General features: G+C 40.0%; 1 protein-coding gene across 4 annotated transcripts in view; it reads left to right on the top strand.

Annotated features, from left to right (window-relative positions):
• CDH17 (cadherin 17) overlaps positions 1-17,483 on the top strand; it is a 57,988-nt gene that overhangs the window by 33,584 nt on the left and 6,921 nt on the right. For 3 of the 4 annotated variants that reach the window (XM_037504160.1, XM_037504162.2, XM_037504161.2), the window contains exons 5-14: positions 430-568; positions 2,425-2,583; positions 2,681-2,871; positions 5,145-5,276; positions 5,601-5,751; positions 7,618-7,833; positions 10,063-10,139; positions 12,200-12,391; positions 12,786-13,030; positions 15,869-15,999. In XM_037504160.1, the coding sequence (XP_037360057.1) occupies positions 430-568; positions 2,425-2,583; positions 2,681-2,871; positions 5,145-5,276; positions 5,601-5,751; positions 7,618-7,833; positions 10,063-10,139; positions 12,200-12,391; positions 12,786-13,030; positions 15,869-15,999 (1,633 nt within the window). Of the gene's footprint in view, positions 1-429; positions 569-2,424; positions 2,584-2,680; positions 2,872-5,144; positions 5,277-5,600; positions 5,752-7,617; positions 7,834-10,062; positions 10,140-12,199; positions 12,392-12,785; positions 13,031-15,868; positions 16,000-17,483 lie in introns of those variants that run through there. The other variant, XM_054692109.1, reaches the window with a different exon arrangement.

Consider the following 17,483-nt stretch of genomic DNA (forward strand, 5'->3'; position numbering starts at 1 on the left):
TCTTTCTTTCCCTTAGTTTTCTTGGTTGGTACCTGAATTCCTAAGAAGGGTACAGATAATTATTGTGGGTGGGGTGGGGCAGGAGAGCAAGTTAAATTTTCTATTGGTTCTGAAGGTTGACCACGAAAAACCAGTTGACTGCTATGGAAGAGATGGCGCCTTCAGAGCCTCAAGAGTCCACATGTTTTTATTTCACTGACTATTCAGTAAAGAAGCAGTCCAGTGTCCAGCATACCTCACTGCTGGAAAGACTCAGTCATAATTACCCAATTTTAACCAATGGGAACCCTCTTTTAGCAGCTCCCAATTTGTACTCCTATAGTCACCAGATTATTGTCGTTTGAACTCTAATTTTCTTCAAGTGACTTTTGGGTATGTGACATGAAGTCCAGATTCATCAAGGTGCTTTCCTTTTCCTTTCAACACCAGGTCTCAACCTTGGATGCTCAAGGAAGGCGAATAGAGGGTCCAGTCCCCATCATCATAATAGTGGAGGACATCAACGACAATCAACCTGAATTTTCCAGGTCACTTTATGAAGGCTCAGTAAGACAGAATTCTCGCCCAGGTAACAGGAGATGTCTATGGAAAGATGGAGGGTATAAGATAGAGAGGGAAGGTTCCTATGGCTGAAAGCTTAGAGTATCAATGCTTAATGAATGACAGCTTTATTTAAGTTTTGCAGCAATCTTCTGAGAGTTGTTATATTATCCCCTTTGCTCTGGGGCATGGTTTCTCATCCTTTGCACTATTGACAACTTGGGCCTGATATTTTTTTTTTGGGGGGGGGGTCAGGGGCTGTTCTGTGCATTATAGGGTATTAGCAGCAAACCTGACATCCCACCAATGTCAGTGGCAACACCACCCCCTGCCCAAGTTATGATAATGTAGATGTCTTTGAACATTGCTAAATGTCCTCTGGGGGGTGAAATCACTTCCAGTTGAGAACCACTATTTCAGGGTGAATTTTAGACTACCTCAGAACACTGGAGCACTCTAGTGAGCTCCGTCTCCCACATCCTCTAAGGAAGCTACATTCTCATGGTCACTGCTGTTTACTAGCTCTTTGTCTTTGCTTACTTCCAATTCCTGGCTCTGGCTAAACCTTCTACCATGTTTCCATCTTTAATTTTCACAAAAGTCCCTCATCAAGGCATTAGTGTGTGCTACAAGGTTTACTAAAGATTTTAGGAGATGAAGGAGCATCATGTCATAACAGTACACAAAGTAAACATTGGGATGGTCAAGAATCTGAAAACAGAAACCTATCAACTCACTTTCAAATTTCTCTTTTGTTTCCTAATCTTCTCTGTCTCATGCCCACTTCCAGAAACTCAGGAGCAGTATTCCTTCTGCTTTATGTGGAGCAATCTTATTATCTCTGTCCCCAAGGTTGTGTGCCAAAGACTCACTAATGAACTTTCATAAACAGGAATCTTCCAGGTCTTACCCTTTCTCTTTTCACCAATAGACTCTCTTAGAGCAGTGGTTCTCAGACTTTTTAGTGCCAGGACTCCCATCCTCTCCTAAAAAATGATTTAGAACTCCAAAGACCTTTTGGATATATGAATTCTGTTCTTTGGGGTGTTGATTTGTAGGATTTGCCAATTTCTGTGGTATAAATACTCCCTCTGTGGCCTATTTTAAGATAATAATGGTATTAATAATTGACTCACAAAATTTTTGGAATTTCAATAATTGGCACTCATGAATTGGCACCTGTAGTCACTGGTTATACCCATCAGTATTATACTAGAAATTATAACTGAGAAATTAAAAATTGTATTCATTCAATTAAAAATAGTAAACATTTTAATGAAAAATAACTTCATACAGACAAAAAGAATTAGGAAGAATGGTATTGTTTTAACCTTTGCAAATCTCTCTAATATCTGGATTAATTGAAAATAATTGGATTTTCATGTCTGTTTTCACTTTCATTCTGTTGCCATATGCTGTTTTGGTTGAAGCATGTATAGAAGCACTCACCTTTACAGATGAAAAAAGGAGTAGTTTTGTAATAGTGTTTCAGATATAGTATTGTATTATATAGTCTTGATACTCTACCAAAACTCAGCATGTCATTGTTTCTTATAGGTTGGTTGAAATATAGATTCTGAAATGATTCAAAGCCCTTTCTGTTACTCCTTTATGCTAAAATCCATTTAATTACCTTGTTCTTTGAATGGATCTTTTATACAAGTATGAGTTTTGACTCCATTGACCACTAAAATCAGTCTTAGTTTCTAGAGGTTTTTGCATTATATTTTGAGAAACCTCATCCTAGACAAAGGGAACAGAGTAAAGATTTCTTTCTTCATTGGTACAAATTATGGCATCTCCCCACTTTCTATTTCTGTCTCTTAGAAGGTTGATTTGGCTTTCAAGAATTTTTTTTTCCCCTGGGTATGTTTTGTTAAACAGGAAGACCCTTCATGTATGTCAATGCCACAGACAAGGATGATCCAGCCACTCCCAATGGTCAACTGAATTATGAAATTATTGCCCAGTTTCCTATGGTCAACAATGTCAAGTACTTTCAGATCAACAGCAAAACAGGGGGAATTTCACTTACCCCAGAAGGTAAGTCCAGGGAAACCTTCATAGGATTGGGTTGGAAAATAGGAACTAGATTATGTTACCTTCAGAGGCATTTCCTTTACTCTCCTACTTCCCACAGGATCTGAGAAATTGGATGTTGCTGAGAAGTTTTCCTACAATCTGGTGGTCATGGTGAAAGACAGTGCAAAACTTCCCTTCAGTCAGACAACAAATGTGCAGGTTACAGTGACAGAGAATATTTGGAAGGCACCAGCACCTGTGGAGATTGTAGAAAACTCAACGGATCCTCACCCCATCCAAATCACTCAGGTAGTGCCCAAAGATGCCTAAGAGATAAAAGGCCTAACTTTATAGAGACCCACTCTCAGGGACTTTGCTGTTAGGTTAAGTATATTCTTACATAGCATAATTATAAAGCAAACTATATAAAGTGGCCCCAAATCTCTGATGTTAACCATTATAGATAAACTCTGGACTTCACCAACTTGGATTCAGATCTCTGAATCCGAATTATATATATGTACTTATTATACATTATATAAATGTGTATATATTGCACATTATATATGTGTGTGTATATATATATCTATATAATTTATTTACCCTTGAACTTTAATAGAGCATCACTTACCTTCACCTTCAAAGTAGATGCCACTAATGTCTGTTCCCTGTATGGAATACTGCTGCCCTAGATTAGGTTGTATACAGTGCACACATCATATATATAACATCATATATATAGTTTGAATTTGGGATTGCAGATATTTTGAAAGGCTGCTTCTTATTCTTGTGGGATAAGTAGACTCATCATAGGTTAAGGGACAAAGGACTAACCAAGAGTCAGAGTTGAATAGGCAACCTTTACCCTTGGAGAACACCGTCTTCTCCAACTCCATCTCCTCTGTGTGCCTCTCCCCTCCATCTGAATGCTCCCCCCTTCCCACCTCCTAACTCAATACTCTTCACTCTGGCATGCCTCCCACATTAGCTCCTAGAAGTCTAATCTGATCTTTCCTAGATGATCAGGAGGCTATTGACATGAAAACCGGGTTAGTGAGAGCACTAGATTTGGAAGCACTCTACCTTTGCATCATTATTTTGATCACAAACCATTTAACTGTTTTGAGCCTCAACTTTTCATCAATAAAACAGGGTTAATAAGAGCTCTCTGATGTAGGCATTAAATGAGCGGTAGTTTTCTATGAAAGTGGATAAATGTATTAATGTTCTGAGGGAGTCCCAGTCTGTATTTCCTTAAGATTTTTTTTTATTACTGTTAAGGGGCTCATCATATCTTACCTAATCTAATAGGACTTTTGTTTATTGAACGTTGAATTAATGAACTTCACCTATGGGAAATGAAAATAAAGGACTGCTTTGCTTCTCTGCTTTAGCATCTAAGAAAGCATGTCAGTCCCCACTGCCAAGAGTATTTCAGATTTGGGGCATTTATTCAAGTCTTCCAATTATTTAGGTTGTATGTATAAGCATTTGCAAATGCTAACAAGAACTCGTGTGTTATTTGCTCTCAGGGTTGTAAAAGAAATGAAACCTGGAGTGCCTCACCAGCACAGCCTAGGGAAGCACTTTGGGTGTCACGAAACCCAGTAGGAAGAGTGGGAGCAGATAGCTCAAGAGAGAATTTAGATTGAAATTCTAGGGGAACAAGGAGAGCTCCCTTAGAACTGAGAACATGGCCCGTGGTGTGGACAGAAGGTGGTGCTTAGCTCACTAGCAAGAGACAATACCGATTCTTGATTTTCTTCCCATGCTGATCTGAGAGAATAGTTTAGCATGGAAATTTCAACCATGTAGAGGTCCTTGGGCAAATCACTTCAACTCTGTGCCCTAGTGTCCTCATCTCTAAAATTGGGATAAAGTTGTTAACCTCACAGGGCTATTTGAGAAGCTTTAAGGAGAAAATACATAATAGAATTGTCTGGTACATGGTATCCCCTTAATATATGTTGTTGTTAATAATATTAGACCAAGGGGAGGCCAGGCTGTCTGTCGTAAATCAGACTGGTCTTACTACTAAGTTTTTCTTTTTTTGCCAAATTGTTTATAAAACAAAGTTAGACTAAATATTTAGACGAAGGCCCTTTATGTATTGTTTATCTTAAATAATAGCATAGCAAGGAGTTTCAAGTGTCTTCTATTGCTTTGATCATCATTGAGGTTTTTAGAGTCTCATAACATATCATGGCATAGTCCTCAGATAATACCAGCTACAAAGTACATTTTTTCCCCATAAATTTGTTTCATGGATTTGAAGCCCTCTATAGTCAGACTTCCAATTGAGTAACCCACAAATTCTGTAGCAGGTTCACAAAGAATTGCTTTAGAGCAGAAAAATACTCCTGTGATAGCATAATTCGGCAAAACAACTTGGCAAAAAAAGAAAAGGCTTATTTTAGGTTGAAAAATGAAAAATATACTTTGGTAGTTATAACAAACCAAAAAGTACAAACAACATGGTGTGTCAAGAAATTTCCAATCAAGGACCAGAAAATTGTTTATTTCCATCCCATATCTCTTGGTGGGGATGTCTCTTTCCTCACAATTCACTTTGGGCTCCACAGGTGCAGTGGAATGATCCTGGTGCACACTATACCTTGACTGAAAAGGAGAAACTGCCAAGATTCCCATTTTCAATTGATCAGGAAGGAGCTATCTTCGTCACTCAGCCCTTAGACCGGGAAGAAAAAGATTCAGTGAGTAAAACTGGGAAGAGTTCACAGGTGATAAGACAAAGTCCTGTGCACACGGACAGCTGAAAGCAGAGCTGATTTTACTTTAAAAAACAAACAAAACCCAAAGACACTCCCCTCAAAACTGTGTTCTGAAACCCAATACATTATTGCTCTCAAAGAGATGACAATTTCCCTACAAATCCAACCTGTTACAATGTCTGTTTCCCAGTTCTTAGTAAATTGAAATAGGGGGGGTAAATGAAATAGAAATAAAAGAGCTGTTTTTCTGTGTTTCAAAGGGGAATGTGAGGGACTCACAAATTAACTGTGACCTTCCTGTTGCAGTATACTTTTTATGCAAATGCAAAGGATGACTCTGGAAAACTACTTGCACGCCCTCTGCAAATTCATGTGAAAGTTAAAGATATTAACGATAATCCACCTACTTGTCCATCTGCAGTGACTGTATTTGAGGTCCAGGAGAACGAACTCATAGGTAAGAAACGAGAGCTGTCCAAAGCTGTGTAATTGTCCTCCCTGTGTTAACTGCAATCCATTTGTCTCTGTGAGTAAAAGGTAGGCAGATAAACCTGGGCAGGGATCAGTTGTCCTGTCTAGTGTAGTATAGAGGTTGAATGCGTCTGGGCTCTCACATGGGTATGGTGTTTCAGCTCAAACATCATGTGGGTAGTGTCCTTAAGTTCTATAATTGCGTCATCACTACTACTCTACCATCCTTCCACTCACACCATCATCACCTATGCCAATATTCTGGCTACATCTATAAGAGTACCTCATTGGTAAGACTTTCCTACAGGTTCTTATTTGTCCTCTAATAAATTCAGATACAATCTCATCAAGTCTGCTAAACAACTTGAATATTTATACCCAATGCAATAAGTAAGCAATATAGATGGAAGCTGACTTTTGACCATTGATCCTACCTCTCTAGGAAGCTGAACACACTAATAAAGTTCAAGCTTTATCTGTTTTTTGTCCTTTTAGTCTTGCTCTGTCCTCTGTTATGCTCATTTGATATGCACGAGGGGATGTCACCTAATTCCACAAATGGCACATTGTCAAGCTTTAGTCCCAAGGTCAGATAGTTGCCCCCTGTAATCCACAATTCCCATTTCACAGAGCTTGATGATCTAGAACCTATCAGAATTCTCCCAGAGCTGGGTGGAGCACTAAGTCATGACCTTTGATTTCTGGAACAAACTGAACTGAAACACAGGAATAAAATACTTAAGGCCATTATCTGCAGCATGGCAGAGAGGATGCATGTCTATACTTTGCCACGTGTTATCTTTGGGGTGGAGTCAGTCTCTGCAATTATTCTGTAAAGTTGCTTAAAACTGACCCTGGGTTGGTCTTTCTTTGCTTAGTTACCCTATTTGCTTGTATGTTAGTGTGCTGTGACACATCACTAGAAAGTTGGTGGCTTAAAATAAATTTATTCTCATAGTTCTGAAGGCGAGAGGTCTGGAGGCAAGGTGCCAGCTACCAGCTGGGCTCTGCAACCTCCAAAGGCTCTAAGGGAGAATTTTTCCTGGTCTTTTCTAGCTCCTGTAACTCCTTGACTGATTGCGAAGGCATAATTTCAGTCTCTGCTCCTTCTCCACTTTGTTCTTAGAAGACACACAGAGGAAACACACACATCTCAAGGTCCTTACCTAGTTACATCTGCAAAGAACTATTTCCAAATAAGGTCAAACTCTAGGTTCTGAATGATTTGAAATTGTTATGATACTATTTGTTTTATGGGCTGAACTATTCCCCCACCCTCTAAATTCATATGTCTAGTGAATAACTAGTCTACATCTCCCAGTTCTTTCAAAGGGTGATGATATTTGGGAATAGTCTTTAAAGATATAATTATGTTAAACATATCATTACGTGGGCTCTAATATGAATGTTTCCAGTATGGCTAGTGTCCTTGTAAGAAAAAAATTGGACATGTAGAAAGGAACAGCCATATGAAACATACAGACCATGTAAGTATGTACATGTACAAGGCAAGGAGAGATGTCTCAGAAAAAAAAAAAAAAAACAACAACATGAAAACATCTAGATTCAGATCTTTAGCCTCCAGAAACAGAAAACAAATTTCTGTTGTTAAAACTCCCCAGCCCACAGTACTTGGTTTTGATAGCCCTAGTAAACAAATATACTATGCAACCTACTGCACTATGGGAAGGGTTAGAACAAACAAAATAAATCTGAAAGCTTTAGTCTGCTACTCAAAGTTGTTACTACTCGAGTGCTTTCTAAGGATCTGCTTGTTCAGTGAAACCATTTCTAAAAAACTAGACTAAATAGAGCCTGTAAGGTATGAGTTTCCTTCTTGCCTTCTTCACAGGGAGCGTTATTGGTACCCTCACTGCTCATGACATGGATGAAGAAAACACTCCCAACAGTATCTTAAGATACAAACTTGTGGATCAAACCCCCACATATCCCAGTAATGACCTCTTCATGATCCAGACCTACAAAGGAGACTTACAGTTAGCTAAACAGTCCCTGAAGAAAAAAAATTCCCCTCAATACAACCTGACAGTAACGGTATCTGACAAAGGTTAGTATCACATTCACGGTTTTCCTTCTCGTTGTGGTTGGTGAGGCCGCTCTCCTGCCTGGTCTGTTACAAGGGGATGCTAAGGGGGGATGCTTCCTCCATCAGGCACACATGCAGCCTGGGGGCAGCCAACATCACAAACAGCCAGAGTTTCAGTTTGGACACATTACTGTCTTTATTCCAGTTCTCTGTGAAGCAGATGCTAAGAGGGAATTAAACGTACAAGGATTCCATGAGGGGAGCAGCCCATCAGGAAATATGGGGAGGGAGGCAGAGAGGGTTGGGAGAGCCACCAGTTTGCAACATTTGCTTGCTCTGAACCAAACAGACCACTGAGAAACCAAAGGAAATTTTGTCAAAATCCTTGGGAAGTTCAAAGTTGGCTGTCAAAGGAGCCTTGCTCGGAAGCCAGGCCTTGGTACAGATGTGCTGATGGATTTCAGAGCATGAAGGTCTCTGTTGTTGGGGGTCAGCAAGGTCCATTTCTCATGGCTTCCATGATCACAAACAAGACAGTTATAGTTCCCATTGCTTCCTTTTGGACTCAAAGGATTCTCATTGTAAGGAATATAGGAAAATGCACTTTTGGGGAGTTTATCAGCTTCTAGTTGGCCATTTGCTATCAGGAGACATTCTTCCTACTCTTTAGTTTCAGAACAAGTGGTACTTAAGAAAGCAAGTGGATCATAAGACCTTTTGAGAATGCAATGAAAATTATGCATTCTCACATAAAGACACACATTCTCAGTGTGTGCTCACATGCATGCACAAATACTTGTATTCAGAGATAGACTCATTTCATGGTCACACACATGCCTAGAAGGTCAAGTGTCTTCCTGTGAGTTAACTAGAACTGAATCTTAGATTACCAAATAGTTCAACTGCTATGCTAGGAGTTTCAAATTATATAGTTGCAGAGAAGAAAAAAAAGCATCATTTCACTTTGTGCTTCACACTTTTCCCCCTTTTTTTAATTTATACAAGAACTGGGGTACAGGTCAGAGGCATGGGAGGGTGAGAGAATTCACCAGAGAGAGTGGCGAGCAGAACAGGCAGACGGACCAGAGATACTGCTGAGGGGAGCAGTAGGTGAGGCAGGAGAAGTCTGCCACACCGTGTGGGTTTCTCCCTGGCCTGCCAGGGATCGCACTCATGCTGCAGAGGCTGTGGACAGCTTCAAAGCACAGCTCTCAACCCGCTGCACCACTGGGGAGGCCCCACTTTTCTCCTTTAGACAGATGTTAGTATACTGAAAAGAACTGGAGTTTAGTAGGCCCCAATGAAGAATGTTTGAAACTTAGCACTCTGGCAAATGCTTAATACTTTGTATTGTCCAGAATTATGTCAAGTATACAATGGAAGCAACTGTAATCATCCCTGCTGGTGATGAATTAACAATTTCACATCATTAGCCATCCATCTGTTCATCCAATTGTTACTGAGCGTTTACCTTGTTTAAGGGCTGACACTAGGCCTCATTCACCTATGCATTCTCAAGACTTTGGTGCCTGAAAGTACAGTCAGTCAGGGAGATGGACATGTGAATAAATTGCAAGCCCACAAAAGAGAAGAATCCCTCATTGGAGGGAGAGAGCAGGAGAGACTTTCTAGAAGTGGTGTTATTGAATTGAGTTTTTATGGTAAAATATGACAAAAGTTACCAAATAGCATAATGCTGTTTATTTCCATAAAGTGGCAATCAGATTAACATTGTCTGTGTACATGAGTACGTCTATAGAAAATGTGGACCAGTTTTGTAAATATGGGTATATGTTTGTGGAATTAAACATTCAGTTGTACACTGCAGAAATTTAGAGTCTAGGCTGCAATTAAGAGTTTTACATAAAAGCAGGGAGGACCTGTTACACAAGAGGCCCTAGGCTGGCTCAAACGAGGGGAGATGTTCAGAGAAGGTTTTCTGCATACTTCTATGGTAGGCTTGGAATTATACAAAAGTTTCACTAGGGAAGAGGACTGTAGCTCTGGAACAAGTCTTACCCAGGAGGAGGCAGATAGAGCACAGTGGCATGCATTTTGGTCTTTTCTCAGCCTCCCTTTGGTGATCTGCTGTGGGTGCAGGAGGGGAGCAAAGATTCCCCTCTGCATATAAATTGCAAGTCAGTAGTAAAATTGCAACTATAGTTACCATTTAATGCTAATTTTTTCTGGCAGGTTTGATTTTAATGCATGATTTTCAGTGAAAATATCTGTGATGACTTTGATTTTCAGATTTTGAGACCTACTGCTTCCTGCAAGTCAATGTTATTGATATCAATGACCAGATCCCCATCTTTGAAAAATCAGATGTGAGTAGTTGCCATTTGTTTTTGTTATTTTTTATTTATTTTGTTCATATTACTTGGAACCTCCTTCTGGGATAAAGACACAGATGGTAGTTAGGAAACATGGCAGGCTGAACAGATAGCCTTAGTCATGCACTGGTAACAAATGCAGACACCATCTTCCTTAGACATCTGGAGGGAACAATAACATTTGCTATTATAGTATCTGGGAATGTCTGTTTGTAAACTTCTGCCAATGGCTCATTTATTCCTAGGGCTGCTTAAAAGCTACAGGTACAACTTTGTCGAATTGAAAGGTGTAGAACAGCTACTTGGAGCCTATCATTCATTATCTGTTTTGTGTGTAGTGGGACAATAAATAGATTACTGATAGGTCTCAAGCAAGCACTTGTGACAATTTTGATGTCTGGAATATTGGAAACTTGAATTTATTTTGAAATAACTGAATAAGAGAAAAGGAAAAGAAACTAATCTCTGCCTTTGGCTAAAGAAAAATGTGCCCAAGACATTTGCAAAAATTAAGAACTGGGAAGAAAGAACAGGAGAAAAAATGTCAGTTGAGAACATCAAAAAAATGTTAAGTTACTGTTTACTTATTGTTGATGTAGACTTTACATTTGGTGGTTTTATCATTGTTTCCCTTAAAAGAATGTCTATTCTGGAACAGAGAAAAGTCCATTTGACTAGATTGTTATGTCATATCTGAGATCTGTTATGAGGCAGCCAGGAGCCGTGTGATGTTCCTAAATCAAATAGGGACTAAGCTGTGACAAAGGGAACTGATTTATGAGAGGGTTTGGTGAAGAAGAAGTATGGCTGTGCATAAATGTGTAACAGGCATGGAGACCAAGCAAACCTGAGATAAGAGTTCATTTTATTTATTTTTTGCTCAGAAGAACTGGGGTATAGGTCAGAGGGGTTGGAGGGTGAGCGGATTTATCAGAGACAGTAGGGAGCAGAACAGGTGGATTGACTGAAATACACTAAAGGGAGCAGTGGATGAGACAGGAGAGGTCTGCTGAGCCATATGTGTGTGGGTTAGCAACTTGGCCTGGGTTCAAACTCATGCTGTTGAGTGCTAGAGCTGAGAATGAACCCCTAGGGCACCAGGGAGGCCCAAGAGCTTATTTCTTCTCAGCCTCCATTTTCTTGGGCATTTGATCTTTTCCTTGTGTTGTGATTTCCTGGCATTACGCTGAGATAGCATTTTTAGACTAAGGGTAAGCATCCTATTGTGGGAGTCTCAGACTTAGAAATGTACAACAGCCTCTGGAGTGAGGCTGCTGCTTTCATTGCTGTGGTCTTCTCCCGGACCTTGCCTGTTACCATCGTTAAGATCATGATACCAAGTGACATGGCTTAGGAGATTTCAGTGGAGGAGTCAGAGATGGTGTAAGTAATGATTAAGAGCACAGGCTTTGGAGTTGGACATGGGGTGGGTTTTACATCTCCTATCCTTTGCACCTCTGTCAAATGAAGATGAATAATTTTGCTATGCAATAGGGCATTGTGCTGCTTGTTATTGAAACCAAGTATTAGGCATTTTCTACTGTTATTATCTCATTAGGCAATGAGAATAAAATTTAAAGAAGTTGGGTAACTTACTGCAAGTCACCCAGCTCATACACGGCAAGCCTGGAATTTATGCCATTTATTTCACTCCAAAGTTAGGCTTTTATCCGCTATTCCCTGGTTGCCTTAATTAACATAATGGATGTAAAGAGTCTGCTTCATTGTAGGTACTCACTGTAGTTATTTATAACATTTACTACTGTGTAACAATTAGTTGTTAAGCATATTTGATATAGGAGGGCAATGTGTTTTAGAATCCAACCAGTAGCTCTCTGAGACACTGTTTCTTTATACAATGGAGATAGCACTCTGAGAATGACTGTAGTCAAAATCAAAGCCACAGATTCATTATAGGAAAAAATGTGCTTGGCAAGTATTGACACATACTCTGACTTGTGTCCTTGTTCTGAAACCAATGAGACAAGTTAGCCCTTTGGTAATTATGTTTGACAATGGATATTCTTATTACTTCCTTTCTGTTTCCTTCTTAGTATGGAACCGTAACTTTTGCTGAAGATACAGCCATTGGGACCACCATCTTAACCATCCAGGCTACTGATGATGATGAGCCATTTACTGGGAGCTCCAAAATCGTGTATCGTATCATAGAAGGAGATAGTGAGGGACAACTGGAGGTTAAGACAGATCCCCAAACCAATGCTGGACATGTCACAATTAAAAAGGTAAAGCTCCTCTTTACTGGAATTTGTGTTTTTCATAGATTACCTATAAACATGCCAGGACCTATAAACAGAGCTGATATATAAATGGAGACACCTCAGGTGTGGTGATAGACGGCTGAAGCACAGTCATTACCTTCTGTTGGGTGAATGAAATCTCTCAGGGATAAATAAGGATTTCCTCATTCTGGTAGTTACAGTGCATATTGGCACTGATAAGTCAAAGCTCTGATAAGTCCTGCAGTAAGGATGGTTCCTTGGCTCTGTTATTTTTCTGAGAAGGTTTTTGCTGATACTGGATTGAGAACAGCTACTCTCTAATAGAATTAAAGGGAATTAATATTTTAAGGAAGTTAGTCATCCCCAAATTAATTTTCCCTCTTCTTTCCCTATATAGCTTCTTGATTTTGAAACAACTGCTGTTCACAACATTGTCTTCCGAGCAGAAAATCCAGAGCCCCTAATATCAACTGTACATTACAACGAAAGCTCTACTGCCAGATTCCAGCTTATTGTGACAGATGTGAATGAAGCACCCCAATTTTCCCTTCCTGTTTTCCTAGAACGTGTCATTGAGAATGTGCCAGTAGGCACCAAAGTGGGCAATGTGACTGCGTGGGATCCAGAACATCGGAACATAAGGTAGAAGACCGCATTGTTGGGCAGGCCTAGCTCCATGCTGGGATGAAGACTAGCAGGAGGAGGGAGAGCTGGGAGGGGCAGAGAAGCTGATTTAACTCCAGAGCTTTCCCCCTAAGAAAGCAGTCAGTGATACGAAGCTGTGTGCACTACACGTTAACCTGACCCTTAGAGGATTAGGGGGGCATGCGGGTGGTGGTGGTAATGGTGGTATGCCAATGAGAACTGAGGCTCAGGCAAGTAGGAAGCACATCAGTTTTCATTACAGCTCTCTTATTGCATGTCCTAGTTGAGCATCATTGAGTTGGGTGTTGGGGTTCAGAGATTGGGCTGCCCATTACCAAGCCCTATATTTGAACCAGTCATAGGGACTGGGATGTGGGAAAGAGGTCCAGCCCCTAGGCAGATTGGAGTTCTACACAGAGAATGAGGCAAAAACCAACTAGAGACACGTAAGTACTTGACAGGGTGAAGGGAATCTTCTGCATATAGGGTCCTTCTGTGCATGTTATAGGATAGGTTCTGTAGTTCCTGTTCTCTAGGACAGGTTCTGCAGCTTCCTGAGAGCAGGTCTGGGGCAACAAGACTCATTCTGAACTCTAGTTCTTAGGCCAAGGTAGTGAAACAAAATATGTAGATTTTTCCATCTTAGCAATTCTCAACATTTTTTTTTTCCCTCGGTACAATGAGTGACACATTTGCCTTAAAAATGTATAATTACTTTGCCCAGAATACATATGTATCAATAGCTATGCACCTTTATGATATAGTTAATAAGCATAGAGAAAGGACTGAACCCAGATCTTTTGCTTTTATTGCATAACATTAGTCTATGGCACGACAAATGCTTCAGTATAGCTTAAGCCAATGTATGTGGTTATGAATGACAAGGTTATGGCAATTCCTTAAGTTTCAACATTTGAGGGCAGTTTTGTCTCCCACAGAGCCATGACTTAGGCCCTTGGAATCAGTTCCAAGAACTTTTTCCTGAGTGTCAAGAAAGTTCTCACCTACTGTGTTACTCTACCCCCTTCCACGGTTTTATAGACAAAGAGAGAAGAGTGGGGACTATCTTGTACAGTTTAGTAAAGACATTATCTCAGCCATGTATTATAATGGGGCTTATAACTGTACAGCCCTTTATAGTCAAAGACAATTAAATAAGAACTGGAGTTTATGAGAGGGCAAGACAAATCACTTAAGAAAATTTCTCAAATAAACCAAGAAAAGATACATTGAGATCAGACAGATGAGGAAGAGGGTAAGAAGGGGAGTGTGCAGTAAGGAACAGTCCTGGAAGACAAATTAAAAATGTGTTTCATGAGTAAGAAGTACTTAATAGTTCTGAAGTTACTAAGTCAGTTAAGAATTAAGGATGACTCCAAAGTTTTTTACCCAAGCAAGTTCATTCTTTCTCTCAGTTCCATAAACTTAGAAACCATTGGCACCAAATGGATCATAACCCAATCTACCAACAAATATTAGAGATTCTTTCTTTGGAATATATCTAGAGTATAACTGCTTCTCACCCTTTCCACATGGTGTAGGCCACCATAATCTTTCCTGGATCCATCTTTGTCCCTGCCACTCCTTCCCCACCCTGAATCTATTCCCTGTAGTCAGAGAGGTTCTTTGAAAATGTCAAGATTGTGCGATTCCACCCCAAACCCTCGAAAGCAACCCCATCTAATTCAGGATGAACTCCCATCCAGTATATAAGATTTCTTTTTCCTCACCAGAACACAGAACCTAACATAGTGATTGGTATACAGAATATAGTACATTAGGAAAAAAATTGATGTACAAACACATACATCTTTAGTTATTCTTACTCCTGGACATATAGCTTGTTTCCTGAATAGTATGGAAAATGTTTTGAATATCTGCATATAATTATTCACTATTATTAAATTGTTTACCTAGGGAAAATTTCCAGAGGTGGGATCCTTTGGTCTAAAGGGGTGGGGATCCTTGCGGCTATGATGGATTGCATCCCAACCCCTTATTGGCTGTACCAATTGATTTTTCTGTGATTCTAGTTTTTGTCTAGACTTGCCTTTGACACACCCACTGAGTTCCATTGAAAACACAAATATGACCAAATCTCTTCCTACTTAACACCATTGTTTTCCATGATCTGGTTCTTTCTGATCTCTCTGGCTTCATCTTTTGTCATCCACTGTTTCCCAGTTATATTCCAACACTGCTGGAATGTCTGACTATTCCTTCCACCAAACTGTTCTTTGACCTCTGCTTGAAGCTTCCTCCCTGCCTTGCCTTACTTAACATTAATTCATTTAGAAAGACTTCTCTGATTACCACAAACTTCCTTAGAATCCCATTGTATTAACCATATTTAAAAAAAAAAAATTATGTTTGTCCCTGGCACTGGCCTAAGAGCCCTTTTTGTAATCTTCTGTCAGTCCACTGTCAGATGTTTGCTAAGCACTCAACAGGTGTTTGTTGAACAGTTGTTTGCAAGAACTCATTGTGCCACCAGTAGGCTCTGTGAACCCGGGTCCACATTCATACATGTCCACCACTGGGTGGTCAGGTTTTCTTAGACTGGGGTGGTTTGTTAATCTGTTTTAAAAGATTTTTCCCAGTTACCTTAATTGAAATTCTTTGATTGCCAGAAAAGTTTTTTTCTTCCAGAGTTTGTGACTATCTTTTCTAATAAAACAAGTGTAGTTCATTAGGATGAACAAATCCTCCCTTTGAAGACAGATGCTATGCAAATGACAGTGCTGATATCAACGAGTGAGGAATAAGCTATTATAAACGATTCACATATTCATGTAGAATGGTTTTTTTTTTTTTTGCTCTTTTCACTTTATGAAGGTATTCACTGAAAGGCGACAGAAGAGGTTGGCTTAGAATTGACCAGACCACTGGTGAGATCTTTAGTAGGGCAACATTGGATAGGGAAGTTGAAAGTCCATATCGGGTACAAGTGGTGGCATCTGAAGAAGGTAAGCAAAATGAACAAAAAACCACACCAAAATTTCAGAGGCTTCATCAGTGGGAGGGAAGGTGATATGGATGGGTTCAGAGTTGGTGGTGTGGGGCAACTCAGTTTTCAGCAGAAGGATGGGTAGGCCTCAGTTTCCAGCAGAAGGATACCAACAAGCAATTCTCAGACACCAGCAGGGTGTCCAATAATTCAACTCTGACACTGTCTACCTGGAGATAGCATCAGATTCCACAGGGATGGGCCCAATCTCTCTAGACTGCCCTGCAATTCAGACTCAAGTCACAAGCCCCAGGCAAATCCCACTTGATTGTCTGACCTACTGGCTACAGAAGGGAGGGCCCCCAAGCCCCTATTCAGTCTTCAGATGTCCACTACAAACCCAGATCATTATCTGCACATTTGATTGGCTATAAAGTAGAGGAATTAGAGGTTCCCAGGACACCCACCTCAGGTTCAATTAATTTGCTATCAACTCACAGAACTCAGGAAACCCATTTACTCACTAGATCACTGATTACAAAGGATATTTTGGTTTTCTGGATGACCATAAACATATGTATATCCTACAAGTCACCTTCCTGCCCATTGATGAGGGCCTAGATTTCAGGGATTCTGTTCACTCTCTGGTTGTAGGGCCATAGCTTCTAGGAAGGCTCCCTTGTGCCCCCCCTTCCTCCAAAGTAGTTGAAGGTTTCTCCTGGGTGTGGGGTCAGACCACTGCCTACTGATCTAGGCCATTAATGCTCCTTCATCCTCACATCACAACACCTCAAGGCTTATTCCTTTTGAAACAAAGTATTTTATGCACTGTTTCCAACTTTGATATGTGCCAGAATGATCCAGCGAATTTATTCAAATTCAGATGCTAGGGGACTTGTATTTTTATGAAATAGGGTAAATTTTTAGAAAGAAAACTATTAAGTCAAGGGTGTTGAACCATCCTTTTATAATCTCTGCTCCTCATTTAATTAAGGTGTGTTGATATATGTTGCTCACTGTTTTGAGTGTGGAGTTCCAGGAAATAAAAAAAGTGTTAAAGATAAACTCATAGCAATAGCATGCTTACCAGTGATGAGGCTGGTAATTAAAACATTGAGTTTCTTTGCATTTAATGGAATTTTCCAAATCAGAGAAGGAATTCTGTTGCTCTTATGCTAACCAGAGGCTATAATTAAGTAGCAAATATATCTGCCTGGTTAACGAAAAATAAAAATTGAATAAATTATTACTAAATACAGTTTTAGGCCAAAAAATAAACTTTTAAAATGTGAGATCCAGGGTCAGAAGGTAGAATGGGGAACATTCCAGTAGGTAGGAATCATAAAAATGGTCCCTGCATGTGCAATGATTAAAAATAAAAACACCACAAATTGAACCAATGAGGGCGGAAGTGCAAGCCAAATTTGGAATGGGTATGTGTGAGCAGGCGGCCTCACTGAGGCGGGTCAAGGGGCCCACCTCTGTCTCCATCGCTTGCTTCCA

Source organism: Talpa occidentalis, unplaced genomic scaffold (genome assembly GCF_014898055.3).
Source record: "Talpa occidentalis isolate TD23 unplaced genomic scaffold, MPIMG_talOcc4v2.1, whole genome shotgun sequence".
NCBI classification, from domain to species: Eukaryota; Metazoa; Chordata; class Mammalia; order Eulipotyphla; family Talpidae; genus Talpa; species Talpa occidentalis.